General features: G+C 46.8%; 1 protein-coding gene across 1 annotated transcript in view; it reads left to right on the top strand.

Annotated features, from left to right (window-relative positions):
- Positions 1-17,386, top strand: part of trit1 (tRNA isopentenyltransferase 1) — a gene marked incomplete at its 5' end in the record, with an annotated part of 34,171 nt that extends 16,785 nt beyond the window's left edge. Inside the window, 9 exons of the mRNA XM_080516333.1 lie at positions 710-788; positions 1,187-1,332; positions 2,782-2,924; positions 3,052-3,163; positions 7,772-7,884; positions 8,032-8,109; positions 15,997-16,106; positions 16,606-16,723; positions 16,813-17,386. Coding sequence (XP_080372459.1) covers positions 710-788; positions 1,187-1,332; positions 2,782-2,924; positions 3,052-3,163; positions 7,772-7,884; positions 8,032-8,109; positions 15,997-16,106; positions 16,606-16,723; positions 16,813-17,024 — 1,111 coding nt within the window. The 3' untranslated portion in view covers positions 17,025-17,386. The remainder of the gene's footprint in view (positions 1-709; positions 789-1,186; positions 1,333-2,781; positions 2,925-3,051; positions 3,164-7,771; positions 7,885-8,031; positions 8,110-15,996; positions 16,107-16,605; positions 16,724-16,812) is intronic.
- Positions 17,387-18,200: the final 814 nt, after the last annotated feature.

Below are 18,200 nucleotides of genomic sequence, written 5' to 3'. Positions count from 1 at the left end.
ATCAGGAATAGAGTGGCCTGCATGGTGGAGCTCCGGTTCCACGGCTTCTACAAGTGTGCAGCCTTCCTCCACGACTGCATGGGTTTCTGCAGTGCGCTGCAGCCTCCTCGCGCCATTAAAGACATAATTGTTTGGCTTAATATGCCTCTGTGTCTCTGACCAATACCCCGGCTCAAGAACTTGAATTGGTCCCTCGACATTGTCGAACCAGTCAAATGCAAAGAATTAATTTCCCCAAGGCCAAAGGGATGGTGGATGGTCACGCTCCGTTCTGAAAGTAAACTCAGGCGAGAGGCGAAAGAAGGATACTTGTGGTTTTGGTTGTAATGATGACTCTTATTACCTCAACTATAGGCTTAGTAAGAAATTGAGTCTGCTGAGAGCATATGCAGATCTCCATACAGCTCTGAACATGTCCAAATATTCTGCTTCAGCCTTGGCTTTCATGGACTGCATGCTGTGTTAATGCACGAAGCCATGATCTGCACCATGTTGTACTTTGGGAAGAGCCGGCAGTCTGATTTGGCCTGATTGAGTTGGAAGTAGTTGGAGATATTTCCCTATAATTAGTACTTGAGTGAGCTCGCTACAGGTCATTACAGAATGCCTATGATTGTGGTGCGTTCATTGATAGTGCTTCGCCCAGCGATCACTCAGGCATATTGGCTCCCTCCTTAACGCACTCCAACATAGACGGCATGCGCCGCAGCAACAAACTGCCAATCATCGTGGGAGGAACCAACTATTACATCGAGTCTCTGCTGTGGAGAGTCCTGGTGGATACAGCAGTGAGTATGACTCCAATGCTCTAAATCTCATGACCGTAGTTACCATTGATCCACAGTGTACTCAAGTTTTATAGTGTAAAGATGTTGTATAAGGAAAATGTGACTGGAGTTCCTGCAGAATAATAATTCAATGTTAATAAAACTGCCCGAGGCGACCTTAGCTTCTCTTAATTTCTATTTGCATTACCCATTATTGAGAATTCATTAATGTATATAAAATTCCCTCCAGACATGTGTTCAGACCAAAAAACACTCTACTTGGATTTCTTTCCAGCGATGTGCACAAACAGGTGTGAGAGGACCTTTAAACCACGCCGAGAAGCTGAAATATTTATCTGCAGGAGCCTCAAGGAAAGCTGCTTTAAAGTTGAAGTTGAAGAAAAATGTCTTTATTGTAGGAAAACGTGCAGCCGGACAAAGGAGATCAAAACGGGAAGTTGGAGCTGGAGAGGTTGGGAGGAGCCGAGTTACATAAACGCCTGGAGAAGGTGGATCCAGCAATGGCGGCCATGCTGCATCCCAATGACAAGCGCAAGATAGCCAGGTAGGCTGTCGGACGGATACAAGTCTTTTTGTCTTGTTTTAAAGGTCCCATATTATGCTAGCTTCACTTTGTAATGGTTTTCTAACAGTAATATGTCTCTTCATAGCCTGTGTATGAGGCCCCAGAAGTGTGCAAGTCTGTCATCTCCCTCACTTGCTCCACTTTTTAGTGAATGTGTGCTCATACAGGCCATCCAGAGATGTTTCCCTTAATGATGTCATGTGGGGAAACAACCACTCCCTCCGGTAGTGGATACTAAATACTCACTTTGACCCTCCCACAGGGAGATGGAAATTTACAAAGATAACTGAATCTGAATAAATTCAGTGTAATATGAAAAACCAAAAAAATAGTGTTACCCTTCCAGTTAGCATGAGCTAGCGTTAACTACTTGTTAGTAACTGTATCAACACATTCGACCAAACTACGTAACGTATTCAGAAACACATTAGTAAATTGCAACAGTGTTGCAGATTAATTGGTTTCCCTGTTAAATGGCGATCTGCTCCCTCGAGCAGCACAACTCGTAAGCATTTAAAGGTACAGACACAGAAATGGCCTGTTGTCAGTGGAGCTCACTAGAGGGACTTTTAGACCGGCTGAACTTCCGGCCAAAGCTAGATTTGGGGAAATACAGTATGAATGCAATGTTGTCTGACCTCAATGTGAAATTGTTGAAAAACTGTGTAATGTGGGACCTTCAAGGCTCCGGTAAATGGAAGTCAGAGCGATATTCCTTAGTTTCACTCTAAAAACGACAACATGGTTCATTCTAAAATACTGCCAATTATTTGGCACAGATCCAGAGAAAAATGAGCCCATAGAGCCAAGACAAAAGCTGGATAAATGTAGCCAATGATCCAATTTCAAACACATGGTTGAATGTGTTACATTATGGGTTGTGTTAACTTGTGCCATTCAGGGTTGTCATGGTTTTGTTTTTTTTTTAGAAGATCGTTAATGGCTCATCTCAATCTGACAATACAGCCAAGTCGTAACACACACACGCACGCACGCACACACGCGCACACAGCTGATGAGTCAACGCAGTGTGTGCGCCGGTCTTTTGTGTGAGCAGGTTAGGTTACCCTGTTCTTTAAGTTGACAGCGGATGACAGGATTCATCTTTTCCTCATAACCTCAGAGTGCAGCCAGGCGTGACTAAAGAGCCTGCTTTGGTTTTAAATCTCAGCCTCTCGAAGGAGCGGCGAGCTCGGTGTGATTGTACAGGCTCATCACTGTCCTGTTCAGAGGAGGAAACGACAGAGATTTCACAGGCTTGTTGCTTTTCTGTTGTGACGATGGTTTGCATTATTCGATTTCTCTGCCAGTGGGTAGGGTGTCGGGAAGGGGACGTTAGAACCAGAGGAATTAGCGGGGAATGGCTCGTCACTTGGGTTTTGTTTACAAAAAGGTCAATTACAAATTGTTTCTGCTTTGCTTCTGCAGGAGTCTTCAAATCCATGAAGAGACGGGCGTCCCCCACAGCCGCTGGCTGGAGGAGCAGCGGGGGCAGGAGGGAGGCGACGGGCTGGGAGGGCCGCTCAGATACTCCGACCCCTGCATCTTCTGGCTGCACGCCGACATGGAAAGTAAGGCGAGGAAACCGTCAGGGGAACAAGAAATGGCAGCCGAAATGGCTCAAAACAATATCGTCCGTCTTAAATTTCATGCTGCATTTGCCATATTAAAATGTTTGCCTTTCTTTTTTCCTCTCAGCTCTGGACAAGCGGCTGGACAGTCGGGTTGATGAGATGTTGTCTGCAGGATTGATAGACGAGCTCAAAGATTTCCACGTCCGCTACAATCAGAAGAAAATCAAGGACGACGGGTAAGAAAATTTAGGAAGGAGGAAAAATCCTTCCTGCTCAGTAAACACAACCACTTGTTCCTCCGTTCGACTGTTTTTGTTATTTTTCATCACTGGGTTTGACTCTTAAACACACAAGCTTGCTTATTTTTGTGAAACGCGGTGTCTGTATTACCCATTACGCAACAACATCCGTCCAGACTCCTTCCGTGCTATTCTGGAAGTGACGAAAGTGCTTTGATTTGCTGTCCCCGCGCAGAGATCAGGCTCGGACTGCAGAGATTTGTGAACTTAACTGGCCTCGGCTCTCAGACCCTCATGCGTCGGTCCTGAACTGACCTGCTCCCAGGTGGCCTCAGTGGAGGTAATTCCCCAGACCTGGCAGCGGCTCCTCCTTTATGTAATTGCTGCAGTTTTCCTTAAACACCCGTGGGACAAGACGTCTCTTATCAAAGTCTGGGCTTAACTTCTCGGCCCCCTTTTCCACCCCCTTCTGAATAAAAGCTGTATGCTGCTTTGGCGTTTCATCTGCAGGCTTTATCCTGGTATCTATAAGATCCTTTTATGGTTTTCCCCTCTTGAAAACCTTCTCAGTATGCGTTACTATTAATTCTCTGAAGCCTCTATTTTGTTCTACCAAGAACAGGCAGTTGTGAGTCTTGTCTTCAAGGCGAACTGATATCAAGGACCCTTTTCTTCCGATGGAAGTTGTACTCCTTTTCTTTTTTTTTTCTTTTTTTCCTTGCCTGGCTGATTCATGAATCTTCTACAGTGCAGATGTTTATCTGCGCCATAAGCAGACATATTACACAAGCCTATCTGTGCAAGATATAAAATTTCCAGCTATAGCCAATGATTAATATTTTATTAGTCAGATAATTATCCAACTTTTATTCACTTCAGTAAAGACTCAAGCCCGCTGTCTTTAATTTCTCTCTGGTCATGCTTACATTTGCTGAACGTAAACTGCTCTTATTCAGCCTGAATTGCCCCCGAGGGTGTTTTTCATGAGGAAATATCATTTCTGCTACCCCTCCATCTTTTTTCGAATCATATTTAAAATTCTGTTTTAAAAATTCCATTCTCTATTTAGTCACACCTATTTTAACATCAAATCTAAACCCCGCAGTCTTGTATGGCACCAGTGTTGGGCCAGTTACCAAAAATATATCTTCTTAGTCACTGAAAAAAGTGGAGGAACTGTATCCATCCATTGAAAAGTAACTCGTGTGTTACCATTTCTTTATTATCGAAATCAGGTTTGTCGACTGAGATGTAAGATCCACATCAGTTGGAGCTCAATGGTGGTATGCGCATGTTATTCAGCTTTTCTATTCAATGCCAACAAGGCAGAGCACCTTGTCTTGAAAGAAACAGATTAATCCACAAAAAAAGGAGCAGCTAAACAGTCAAGATTAACGACCAACATGCTGTTTCTTTAGGTGCCACAAATACATCTCTGGTTAAAGCTAACAGGAGCGTCGGAGAGGCGGCCGCTTTCCAAATATTTTGACCGCATCATTAGAAGTAATGACTGAAAAGAAAAAATTAATTGGTTTAAATCTGATAATTTTTTACAATTTCATCCATTTTTCCCCCACTTTTGTTCTTACTTTTGATACAAGAGCTCTGCATCCGCGCAACACACCACATTGTGATCATCTTATCTGAATCAAGTCTGGACCTTGATTTAGGTCCTGTCCTCCCAGCAGAGTAAACTCCACCAAACAACTATCCAGCTATTTATTTTTCCTTCCCAATCTTGACAGGTCACCGCGTTCTGCCTTTTCCCATGAGGCCCGCAGACCAATTTAAGCGCCAGCCCACACTGATGTGCGTTCAGCTCAGACGGGACTGATATTTCTTTAGGATGTCCAGTGATTATTAATAATTGCCAAGATAAGCCCCACTTCATCCCACATTAGCAGCACCAGGAGAGTCTGGTGATCTGTGCTTATTACTTCAGCTCCTTGGGAGTTGTAACAGTCTTCACAGTGGCCCTGGAACAAAGTATACCCTGTGTGCAGTGTCGTCTGAAGAGAGGAGAATTTAAAGATTATCAAGATCAATAATCTTAATTGACTTTCACATAATTACCAACTGCTGAGTCGACTTTTTCTCAACGCTAACCGCAAGCTGCTGACCTGGAAGTGGTGATATGTCTGGTTACCCGGACATGGTTTTTGGATTTCCAGTCACACCTGATCCATGACAGGTTGCCAGTACAACCACAGACGCGCACGTTCACAGCTATGAGTAATTCAGAGACGCTAATCTACACATGTGGTGGGATTAAACCGGAGTACCTGAAGAAAAAAAACAACCCCCAAAAGACTCTACAACAAAAGGCCCCTCAAGACCAGAATCTAACCTGAGCCTATTTCGGCTGAGACGTGAGAGTGCTAACCACGACGCCACTGTGCAGCCCCACAAACCACAACCAACCCCCCCCGCGCGCCTGTGTTACAGCAGCCATCTCTGTTACTTGTCAGGCTGCCGCTTGTTGATGTTAATCCTCCGAAGCTGCCATGTCTGAAATGTAAAATGTTGGAAGACTCAAAGTGGCTTTGCAGGGATTGTGTCATCTCCTCCATGATTTGTCAGCTCCATTCATCCACAGTGAGGAATGAATCCACCAGAAATCGCCACAGATGGTTGCGGTCTGAACCACAACAAGCCGGAGGAAGGGCTGCCAGAAATTGGGAAGAACCCGTTTAGAAAAGCAGAGAAATTGCTCTTCCTTTTGGTGCAGCTGATGAAGAGTCACCAATAAGCCCACAGCTGTTGCGACGCACATTGAATGCGAAAGTGCCTTTCTTTTCTGAGTTTGACTGCATTGTTCATCTTGTGTGTGGAAGATTTCCAGGTTTAAGATATTTGAATGACTGCCCTTGAATTACCACTGCGAGCATCGAGGAAAGTCATCATGATTGACATTCTCACACATGAGCGGGCGGCAACTGCCTCACCAAGTGTTTTATTATTATTTTTTTTTTACTTTGAGTAACGAGCACTTTCTTTGGCGGGGAACAAACTTTCCATTATCCTCACTGGGGCATTTTTAGATCTTGCTACCTACTCACCATATGGCGCGTTGGGAGGGGGATACGGCATTAAATTGTAATACCAGTTTTGTATTATTCACTTTGCAGATGAGATTGGTGGGGAGTTTGGTGGATTTCTTATGTTCCACATCTTTTTTTTAATTATCAGTCAAACACAGACTTTATTGTACCTGGTCAGTTATCCCCAAAAATTACTTTGGTATGTTGTATATGCAGCATGTGGGCATAAAGCTCATATGCATGCTTGCATTTGAGCTTTATTCAGTATATGAGCACTGCAGGTATCGATATTGCGTGTATGTGTGTGTGTGTGTGTGTGTGTGTGTGTGTGTGTGTGTGTGCGCACGATGGGGTGTGGCTGCGGGGAGTTGATGCATTGATGGAACGGTGCCCAGGAAAGCTGCTGGTTCCCTTCTCTCGTCCCCCCTTTCTTTTTATCACCCCATATCACACCTCACCAACCAACCAGCCTCCTCCTTTCCCTCCTCACACCCCCACCCCCCTTCTGTCTGCATCCCCCCATCTCTTCCACTATTGCCCTCTCAGCAATCTGATCATCCTTGCACTTTACTCCCTCCACCCCCTCTTCTCTCTCTCTCTCTCTCTCTCTCTCTCTCTGTCTCTCTTTCTGTCTCTCGCTCTCTGTCTGTCCCTCTCTCTCTCTCTCTCTCTCGCTCTCTCGCTCTCTCGCTCTCTCGCTCTCTCGCTCTCTCGCTCTCTCGCTCTCTCGCTCTCTCGCTCTCTCTCTTTCGCTCTCTCGCTCTCTCTCTTTCGCTCTCTCTCTCTCTCTCTCTCTCTCTCTCTCTGTCTCTGTCTCTTTTACCCTCATGTCTCCATCCCCGGCTGGGCTGCTGTGGCCAGACATCAAGGTCAAATCTCCCCCCACCCCTCCCCTCCCTTCCTCTCTCTTTCTTTTCTTCCCTCCATTGACTCTACATTTCCTGCGCTCTGTGGCTATTCTCAAATTTCTGTCTCGGCCCGTCTGGCCAGATTTGTTTTTGTTATTTCCTCTTCTTGTTTCACTTGCAAGCACATAAATTAAAGCCTCTAAAAATGACCCCCCCCCCCCCCCCCCATGATTGTGGCGGTAATATTTGTTCTACATTGTGTTTGACGAAAAGAATAAAGCCAATCCTTTAACCAGAAGGCTTTTTATTTTTCTAATATTGATTTGCTGCTTGCATTTGAGTGTGCTGACCTATACGCCGTTGCACCACACAGGCATTGTGTTTCTGCAGTTTGATTTTCTAAAAACGTCCGCTCACCTGCCAGTAACGGGATCGAAAACACGATAGCCTCACACAGACCTCACACTAACTGCATTATCAACTCCCCCTATAGTCTGACCAGACCATTGGATCTCACTGCAATCCTCAATGATGGAGATGTTGGTAACATCTGCTTAAGTACTGCATTTGCGCCACTCGGCCTACATTGTGGTGTTTTTCCAGATTGCTCTGACCAGTTATCTTTAGAAGGAAAAAGTGAAATGAGTCACCAGCAGAGACACTGGAGATCATTTTTATTCATAGATGCCATTTCCTCTCCCCTCTCCTTTTCTCAGTCAGGACTACCAACATGGGATTTTCCAGTCTATCGGCTTCAAGGAGTTTCATGACTACCTGACTGCTCCTGAAAGCTGCACACAGCAGGAGAAAGACACACTGCGAGACAAAGGTCAGGAAAAATACCGAATCAAAGTCACTGAGCTTGTGGTGGACTGGTTGACCGATCAACCATAAGAATCAATTCCCTCCCTCCTCTCTTGCTCTCAGTCTCTCATTTCTGCCTAATTTACAACCACTTCCTTGTAACTCCCTCCAGGTATAGAAGCTTTGAAGATCGCGACGAGGCGTTACGCTCGCAAACAGAATAAATGGGTCCGTAACCGCTTTCTTAAACGTGAGTACCCTCCTTCCTGTGTGTGTGTGTGCGTGTTGTCCTAAACAGCCTAGTTCCTAAGCAATCAGCACTCTCTTTAACAAGATGAGATTCATGCGCTCCATTAGACACACAATAAGCTTCTCAGCTACAGTATTGTGTTGCAAGGCACAGAGGTGCAGTACATGTCTGTCTCTTTAGTCCTTTTTTTGTCAGTTCATTAATCATATAATTATATTTCCATTTTTCGGAAATGTTTCTATTTTAAAGGACTGGTTCAACGAGAATTTACTTTTTGATCATTATTTGTAAAAAGTAGGCATCAAACTTGCCTATTTTTTGTAAACATTTGGTTGCCTGCAGCATCCAGGATATTGTTTCTGGATTTATTCCCAATGCACACCTGCAACTAAGACTCACTAATGCCTCTTTTTTTTCCTACCCTCCCACCACTGAACTCCCTCATGTGTCCAAATACATATAAATGAGCTGTGGCGTTTGCTTCCCTGCCAGAGTCGTGCCCACCAAACAGTCGGAACCAACTTGTGTTTGGCAGGTGCCAATTTTCTCACCCTTATTGCCACCCCGAGTCGTGAGGTGTGTTTTAAAACGCACTGCAAAGGGCCGAGCGTGCGCTCCCCAAACCCAAAAACTTGAGAACTGGCCTCGCTGTCCCACTGGTCGCTTGCCCTGCAGTAACCCAGCCTCCTAATCCTGTTAGGCCCAAGTGGCTTAAAGCTACGGCAGGCCATAAACCTCAATACCCCTCTTTCTCACCGCCCGCCTGCCCACTGCATACACCATATGGCCACCATCACATGTGTGTCGTTTTCCTGCGTTGCTGGGGTTTTTTTTTTTTTTTTTTTTTGCTTTTTCTTTTTACATATGCAGTGATCTGCCTGTGTTGTTGCACATGCGACTGTTTTGGGGTCTGACCATATATTACTCCTGGAGGTGGGAATGGGTGGGGAATGTAGACGTGCTATTGTAACTTTTGCTACATGCAGCACAGATTCCACTTGTGTTCACGCATGATCCCAGCCATTGTCACGGCTGGTTGTAACTTTATTAGTCAGTGTACATACGGTCTTCAATTTCTGAGTGAAACATTACTATTGTTTCCAGATGCAACATGGGTGAAATGCACCATGCGTTTGCAACCGGGAGCGAAGTCACTGCAGACGCCTTAAACAAACCTTGCATTCATTTTCTACTTTCAGTGTTCGTAGGGGAAACATGCAAGGCTGGGGTGAAACATTCTGTTAATATCTAACCACTGCTCGCTGTGGCACGACACGAAGCCTTTAAAGGACAGCCTCGTCGACGAAGAATGTGATCTTGCATAGTGAGATTTAGCAAGGTTGCTTTTTGTAACAAAAGGCATGATCAGATTTATGTTGGGTTTACACTGTGTGTTTGGTAAATACACACTAATTATTAATCGGATCTTTCACTTTAATCATACTGTTTCTGTTCCTAGAATCTGTTTTAATCTCGATGATGGATTAAAATGATCATGTTGGATCAAATGTCCACGTTCAAGTGGACGAAATGTGAGAATAGACCCATATTTTTTTTTTTAAAGGTCACGCGAGTAGTGTAGTCCTCCTTGTTGGTATAATCGACTTTTGAGGGTGCTTACAGTTTGAATCTTCAGAACAGCCCAGTCCTTGTGTCCAATCCCGAATTGGTGTTCCTGTAACCCAAGACTTTGCTGTTTAACCTCTCTCATTCTCTCCTGCCTCCTCTCCATTGACTTCTCTGTCCTGCTGAGACTGCTGACACCCCCCCGACTGCCTCCCCCCCACACCCCCTCCTGTCTGAGCTTCACACACACTCGCACAGATGCCAGCAGGCCTCAGCTGAGCAGGCTAATCTCTTGAAGCGTTGCAGAGCTGCTGGGAATTTGCCCCGACCACACAAACGCGGGGTCGACGGGGTCCGGGCGGGCCGAGCTCACAGAGACCAGCAGCGGGTCGCACAGAGACGCCCGATGTGAAGTGACAGACAGAGGCGCAGTCAGGCACGCACAATGCGGCAGGCAGGAGGAGACGCCAGCAAAGGACCCCGAATGTTGACTCTGCGTGTAAATGCACGGAAAGAGGCAGCGACGCATGCCTGGAAGCCACAGCTTTAACCCACTTTTACGGTTCACTCTTGAAGCATTTAGCGGTGGCAGTCTGAGAGAGCAGGTGGGCGTTCAGCTTCTTAAATACTTTTCCGCTGCCGCCGTCGCTCTCGACGCGTTCAACCTCGGATGCAGTGGGGATTTAAAAACCCCCGGCTCATCCGGCTCGGCGGAAATCCACCTCGATTTAACTAAAACCGAATCTGCATATGAGTGCGTCCGCACGGCTTGTTTGGATTTGTGTATTTACAGTTTTATGTTCAATTAATATTGTTAAGGTGTAGCTTTTTATCGTCAAGTGTTTTTGTATCAACTCCCTAAAGACGCGAGCACACACACACACACACACGCACACACACACGCACACACACTCCACCTGTAACCGGGATACGCAGGTGTAGTTTGACCGAGGCCCGGTGAGTGTTAAGTAACAGGGGTATTGGTATCATTTAGTCCCAAGAGTGAGCGAGCGAGCGAAGGATGTATGGAGGCTGAGGGGGGGCGGGGGGGGGGACGCCACATGGAGAGCTGGGTGGATCGAGAGTGAAGGTAATCTGATCCAGCTGAGGCAACAGGTGTGGGGCGACTTTACACTCTTGTCTTCCAGCAAGTTCGAAGCCTCCACGTACACATACAAACACATCCCTCTCCCGTGGTGACAAAGCCCAAGCCGGTGTTGTTGTTGCCACAGAGACCTCTCCGTGACCTCCTCCAGGCGGGGGAGAGAGAGCCGGGGAAGACGGGGGAAAGTCACAGAGGGTTCAAGTGAGACACGGGAGTTCATACGTTTCCATATACGCATGTCGTGATGCCTTTTTACAACGGTAAAACACAATCCAGATTGTTGCCCCGTTGTCACAGAACCAGAGCTTGAGTACAGAACAGAAATAGCAGGGGTGTGGTCGGGGTATGCAACCACATTGGCCTCGGTGCCGGTCCAGACGGGGGCCCTTAATGCATTTAACCCCCCCCCCCCCCCCCCCCACAGTGACTCATAAAAGCACCGCAGGACTCATGTGAGTCAGCACAGACTGTCATCCATTACCAAACACAACTCCATTGTGATAAAAAAAAAAAAAAAAAGAAAAACCCAAAATAAAATCACAAATTCTCTCAAATGTATTAAAATATGCACATTCACACTAAACTATCTCACCATCTTACTGGGAAAAAAGAGCTGAAGTGACTTGAGTTCAAGCTGCCTGGAAGCTGTGATCGTATCACTGAGGTGTTATAATCCCTTAAGCTTGTGCTGCATTATTAGTAGCAAACAGTTGCTTATTTACACTTGCAGTTGTTTGTGAGCCACTTTTTTCTTAATTGGGGGAGTGAGTATAAATCCAAATGCATTCGTCACTGTTTTGCCCGAGTAGAAAACGAGTATCAGACCATTACGGAACTAAATCTGAAATACTTTCAATTTTAACTTAAACAGGAAGTTGTGATATCCAGCTTGATTGTGTTGACTGTTGGACCATCAGTGGCAACGACGGTCAATGTCGGCTGTTTCCAAATGTGCTCTGTTCACAAATCTCCCTCTGCTTCTCTACCTCCAGATTTAAAGGCTCGATAAAGTCATTCAGCCATTCTTTACTTTATCCCGCTCAGGGGAGCCGGGTGTCAGACCAAATCCAAATTGAGATTAGACACAAGCCTGGGTAGATCTGGGACTGGTAGCCGGCCCATCACTTCCGCTGATTCATCCCAAAAGAATGTTTTGGACACTGCGCAGAAAATAAAACTAATCCTGCGCCGTTGAGTTGAAATAATACAATCAACCTGTTGTTCTCGTCGCATTTTTTTTTACACCACAAGCCTCCTTTAAGCTCAGTTTTTGGTCCCTACCAAGCCGGAACACAAACATCTCCTTGTAGCTGCGTGGTGTATTTTTAGAGCTTTCTTATCTGGAACAGCTGTCTGCCTCCTACGAGAGTGGCGAGAGTGAACCCAAACACTAACGTCGGGGGCCGTAAAAACAAAACAAAGGACGTCTCAGAGCTAATAAGTGGCCTTGCAGTGTCGGATGTGGGATCGACTCATTACTCGGAGTGGCCTTGGTCGCATGCAGCATGTCATGTGATCCCTTGTTTATACTGCGTCGGTGATTAGTACGAGATGTGACGGTAGCTAGCATGTGAACAAAGAAACTACTTGAAGTCGAAGTGACTAAGTAGAAACCAAATATAGCAAGGCTGCGGTCGCATGAATGCAGGAGAACCGAAGCACTTGACCTGTCTGGAAGTGTCGGCCATAAACAACAGGTAAACAAAAGGAGGCGGTGGAATTGGACAAGCGAGGGGGAACCGTAGGAAAGGAGGAAGGAGGCTGCAGGAGTGAATAGGGGCAGCTGCCTTGTTTCCAAAGTGGACGGCCGCCAAAAGGAGCACAGCTGGGCCGGTTGAAGAGGGGGGGGGGGCACGCCACACCACAACCAAGTTTTTATAGCAAAGCGCACACACACACACAGGCACACATCCTCTCTTAGTAAACAAGAGGACGGCAAATGACTTCTGGCCCGCCTTGTTGCAACAGGTGGACGACTGTTTCAACACGCACGCACGAACACTCAGCACTGGCAAGCAGCTGCCCGGCGACAGATTACACTCCCTCTTGTTGGCAAAGCCGTCTCCCCCGAGTGCCTGAAAGCAAACGGCCACAGTTAGAGTTTCTGGGCTGGTGTGTGTGTGTGTGTGTGTGTGTGTGCACCCGCCGCCCCGTTTTTCTTTGTCCCGTCAGCGTTTCTTATCAACTCTCATTCAGAACGGGGCGGATTAGCAGAGTTAAATTTCACCAGATCCGAAACAAGAGTGATGATGGAGGGAGGCGACAGAGGTAACCATCCAGCATCTGGCAAGCCTCCCGACGCCGTCTCCTCTTTTATTTACCAACACTGCGCACACTCTGCCCTGTGGGAGGCTACTGGTGTTGAATTGGATGAAAGCGGGAGAGAGAGAGAGAGAGAGAAAAAAAAAAGTAGGGACATGCACAGACAGCAGGAGGGCAGTCGATGACTGTTGGGGTCGTAAGCCTTTATCAGACCACCTGAAAGACAGACCGGCAACTGTGCATGTGGCATAGGTATGCCAGGTGGCACCCGCCACCTGCCTGCTATTGTGCCGCGAACACAAAAGACTTTCCATCTGACTCGGAGACACATTCAGGATGCGATTTTTGTTTAACAGTAAGCACAGTTAAAAATGAGTTGCCGCCGAGCTGTTTAAACACACAGATTAACACGTAAGTGTCCCTTCAAAGACCCTTTTCAAAATACGTCGTTCTTTTTTACTTGTAAAAAGTAGAACGTTTCCCTTTGGACCAAACTGAACCAATTCCTACTAGAAAGAAGCGACTGAAATACCACTTGTCAGGTAAATTGGTTTTATATGCTAAGCTCCTGGGTGTGGCCGTGTGCAGATTCTCTCTCTCGCTCTCTCGCTCTCTCGCTCTGTCTGTCACACGGGGTTTTCTGCCAGGGTCAGTTCAGTTAGCTGTATAGAAGACCAGACGTACAGTTACTCCGTGTTCCTCTGCAATATTAAACGGGCGGCCCGCGCGGTTCCCAGCAGAGTTTGCAACTCGAGTCTGCAGGGCGTCTGCTGCCCTCATATCCACAGTTCAGCGTGTGTGAAAAGGATTAAGCCATAATTGAGTTGCCTAACACTACTTTACAGGTTAATGGGATTAATTTACACAAGTGTGGCTTTCGCACATAGAATTTATAAAGCAAACAGGCAGTTGATTTGAACTGAGGCCAGTTTTGTTTCTTCTTTGACATCAGTGGAGAGTGTTATGGACCCCGTTCTGTACCGCAGTGTCCGCCACTTCCGGGTCAACGCAGCGGTGATCTTTCTGTGCAGAAAAGTTGCTTTGTCCGTCTTTTCCATGGAGATGCAGTTGGAGCGTTTTCAAAAAAGTTGTGTGTTCAGTGGCTCCACTGTTGTGTAAATGGAAAACCGAAACTTAACTTAATGTTTCCATTTCTACTTGAACATGTGGCCACGAGGCCTCGGACACCCGTAGCATCAGACAACAGCCGGATCTCTACGTGTCTTTTTCTGAAGCACGGCGGTTGTGTGCATCTTTGCACATGACTCAGCTGTGGTGGGGAAGATGATCTGGCGTCCTTTTACTTCCCTTCTGACATGTGAGCTGCCGTACCATCTCGGTTGGTCGTGCTGCAGCGAGGTCTCACTTACACCTTGTGTGGAGTATCGTCGTTTGATCTCACGCCCCTCACCAGAAGCCACAGTCAAAATTCCAAAGCACACTGGAGACAAATCTTCCTAACTGTTGATTTTCGGATTTTCCAGGTGAACGAAACCCCAAAAGGTCCTGAAAAATGAGGCGTATTGATTACCAGTCTGGTTGCATTATTAACTTGATGAAACTTGATGTTTCCCAACACTGCCAGATTGGTTGGTTAGTAACCAATTACTAGAACAGTTCCTTCTTTTACTATAACATGCTGACTGAATTTACAGCCATTACATTGCAATACATTTTCAAAAGTCAGGTTACACTGCACCAGTTTTGAGGGTTTTTTTTCCGCCAAACTCTTGGATCAGTCCGAGTTGTGTCGTTTAAGTTCGGTGTCATTGCAATTCTGTGCCCTCCTTACTCTCTGTGATAGCGTGCTCTCTGGCACGGAGGTTTAACCTCTGAAGAAAAATCAAGCAGCCGTGTTTGAAAAGCCAGGAAGGTCATTTCAAATCATGGCTGCCAGCGTCTGATGGTATTTGTCAGAGCCACGAAGACTCTTCGGCTGGATGTAGACGTCTCCTGCTGCCCGTACAATAAAGATGGGTTTGATCCCTTTTTTTCCTAAAATACAAACGCTGAAAACAACCCGTGGTTAACGTGAGCTGGAGTGCAGCGCACGCTCATATTAACCCTTCCTTTCCCACCGGCTGGATGATAATTAGATATGACTTTGCAGGTGTTAAAAGTTTAAAAGTCACTTTCTCTACATGTGTGTCAGTGCAGGACAGGGGATCATGATGCACTCAGACAGACAGATTGGGGGGGGGGGGGGTCTGGTGCTCCTGTTTAGTGCTGAGGCCTGGCCTGCAGACTGCTGACTGATGCAAAATAGAAACACGGGGGTGTAACAGTTAGAGAGAGAGAGTGAGTGAAAGCCAAAGCAAGACTGATGGTGAAAGGAAGAGGGATGGCGCTCAGGAGAGAAGGGTGGGAGGAGAGAGGAGGGAGAGACATTATCGAGCCAGTGTGAGTCAGCAGGTTGACGGAGCCTCAGGGTGCGGCTCCAGCACATCACGGCTCGTGCGCATTTCCCACTTTGCGCTGGTCCAGCTCAATCTTTCTTAATGTTCAGCCAAACCCTCCGAAGTCATTTCACAAAGAAGGCGTATTGACATGAAGCGTCGATTAGTTATTCTACATTTTAATGCCTACGTGTGTTTTAAAATGAGCTTTTCATACATCAAAAAGCGGCGTTGCCATTCACGCGACTTGGTTACGGTGGGTGGCGATCTGAAGGTGGTGGTCTGGGTGTTTCACCCACCCAATAACAATAAATCACCAAGACGGATTTGAATATCAGCTTTGAAGAGCCTTTATTATGTTAATTGGCAGCCTGCGTTGGCCTTGTAAAATGCATAATGTGTGCTTACTGTGTGCTTGACCTCTGTGTGTGTGTGTGTGTGTGTGTGTGTGTGTGTGTGTGTGTGTGTGTGTGTGTGTGTGTGTGTGTGTGTGTGTGTGTGTGTGTGTGTGTGTGTGTGTGTGTGTGTGTGTGTGTGTGTGTGTGTGTGTGTGTGCAGGACCAGGAGACAACATCCCGGCGGTGTACGGCCTGGATGTGACGGACGTGTCGAGGTGGGAGGAGACCGTGCTGGACCCTGCACTGCAGATACTGGACAGTCTCAGTAAGGTGGGGCCCCAATAGACCCGAGTGACAGCCTTCTGCTGCAGGGAGCTGTGTCTGTCTTTTTTTTTTTTTTTCCCTGCTTTTTTTCAAGTCTGTATCTATTGAAAAACCTACTTTTTTTTTTCTTCCCATAATAATCTCCATTTGCTGCTATGTTGTTTTGTGGCGGTTATCTCTCGTGTCACATTCGTCACTGCGCTGAAAAGCGCTAAATGCATTGTTTTCGCTCCGAGCTAAACAGAGGCGGCAGCGCGCCTCCCTCCTGTGTGATTCTCAATAGCGTGGAGGCTTTCCAGCATCACTGACGTGACGCGTAGCATGAGTGTGTCGAGTCCAGCCATGACGCCCGTTCTTGATTCACCTGCGTGAACGATGGCGGAACCATATCGCGCCAACACATTTTCGTCTTCTTCTGTTGATTCTCTCCCACCTCATTTCTTCTTTGATCTTTGACTGGGTACCTCCTAACACACCCGTGTGTGTTTCTGCTCACTCTTACCAGGGCGAAGAGCCGACCGTCGCACCGATCGTGGTACAAGGGCCACAGCAGAGAAACAAACGGAGCCACAACACGTGTGACCTGTGTGACAAACTCGTCATCGGCGACCTGGAATGGGCAGGTGAGGCACGCCGAGGCGACCCTGGAGAAGCGCGGCGCTTCACAGGCAGAAACGGCTTGGTTCCAACATGTCTTCATCTGCACCCGCAGCTCACCTGAAGTCCAAGAAGCATCACTATCACGTGAGGAAAAAGCGGCGGTCCGACCCAGCCGTTGTTCGGTCCCAAGGAAGCGACGCGGCCGCAGGGGAGTCGCCCCCGGGAGACGACGGTGGAGCTGTTGCCCCGGGCTGCAGCCAGACCTCTCGGGACGCCACCGAAGACGCCACGGCGACACGCAAGGAAGTCCCTGTGACGCTCTGACGCTGGACTGCATTCGCTTTCACTCAGCCGGTGACTGCAGGGCTCTCCTTCCAGCTCCTTTAGCGCCGCGCTCCTGCTTTCTGTGGACACGAATAGAACTCTTAACACTTTTTAAATGCAAGCTGGATCATCTGTCATTGGACAACATTGATCCTTGGAGCACTTTACTTTTTGTGTGTGGACTTTGAAGTGAAAACGGGAAATGTTCAAATCCTTGAAGATATTTGTTGTTAAAGATAGATATATTTTTCTACTTTTACACAGTGTGCCTTAACTGAATTCTCATTCAATTTTTTTTTTTTTTTTTAATTTTTAATGAAACTCATCCTTCAACACAATCCTATTTTACTTTGAAAGAAACCAATTATTCTGGAACTAAGTCATTTGAGGAGAAAAAATAAAAAAAACAACCCTCAAATCTTTAAAGTGAGTACGAGATGTTTTCTTATGCCATCAGCAATGGCTTCATCTTCATCCCTTTGAGCTCCAGCAGCGGTTTAACTGTGCTTTGTTTGCCTGCTGCCACCTTGTTTTATTGCCATGAATTACACCTCCCGGGGACTTTGTTTGATAATGACCCGTCCCTGATTTATGCGGTTGTCTGTCAGTCGGGGCTGAGCCCAGCCCATTTCAGCCCCTCCGAGTTGTGTAAACCTGCAGTTCAAAGTGTGTTCGCAGCAGCGATTGCAGGTTTTTTGTTCTTCGAGTGCCTCTTTTCAGACCAAGGTGTGCCGCGTCCGCCTTGCTTGTAAAACCGCTTACACAATACCTGGCGCGGCGCCAAAGGGCATCTTAAGACTCTCCCTTTTCCATCTTCTCACCTGCCACGCTTTCTTTCTTTCTCTCTCACTCTCTCTCTCGCTCTCTCTCTCTCTCTCTCTCTGTCACGTCTCGGAGATCACCAGCCGCTTCTCACACATTCCTGGCCACCACTCCCGTCGTCGCTTCCTCTACGGTTTCAACCTTGGAAACTGTTCCTTCGGTTCACAGGCTCCCACCACTTGACCTCATCAACATGACTAAAAATATTCCTAGCTATATAATAGCTGGAAGTGTGTGTGTGTGTGTGTGTCCCACATTCCCTCTTTCTGAACTGGGTCAGTTCTCAAGCTTACTGGGGGCTTACCGTACAGTAGTAAGGGAGTCACGTTGATAGTAAAGGTCACTGTGCAACTG

The sequence above is a fragment of the Blennius ocellaris genome (assembly GCF_963422515.1).
Source record: "Blennius ocellaris genome assembly, chromosome: 20".
Lineage (NCBI taxonomy): Eukaryota > Metazoa > Chordata > Actinopteri > Blenniiformes > Blenniidae > Blennius > Blennius ocellaris.
This window is presented reverse-complemented; position numbering and strand designations above follow the sequence as displayed.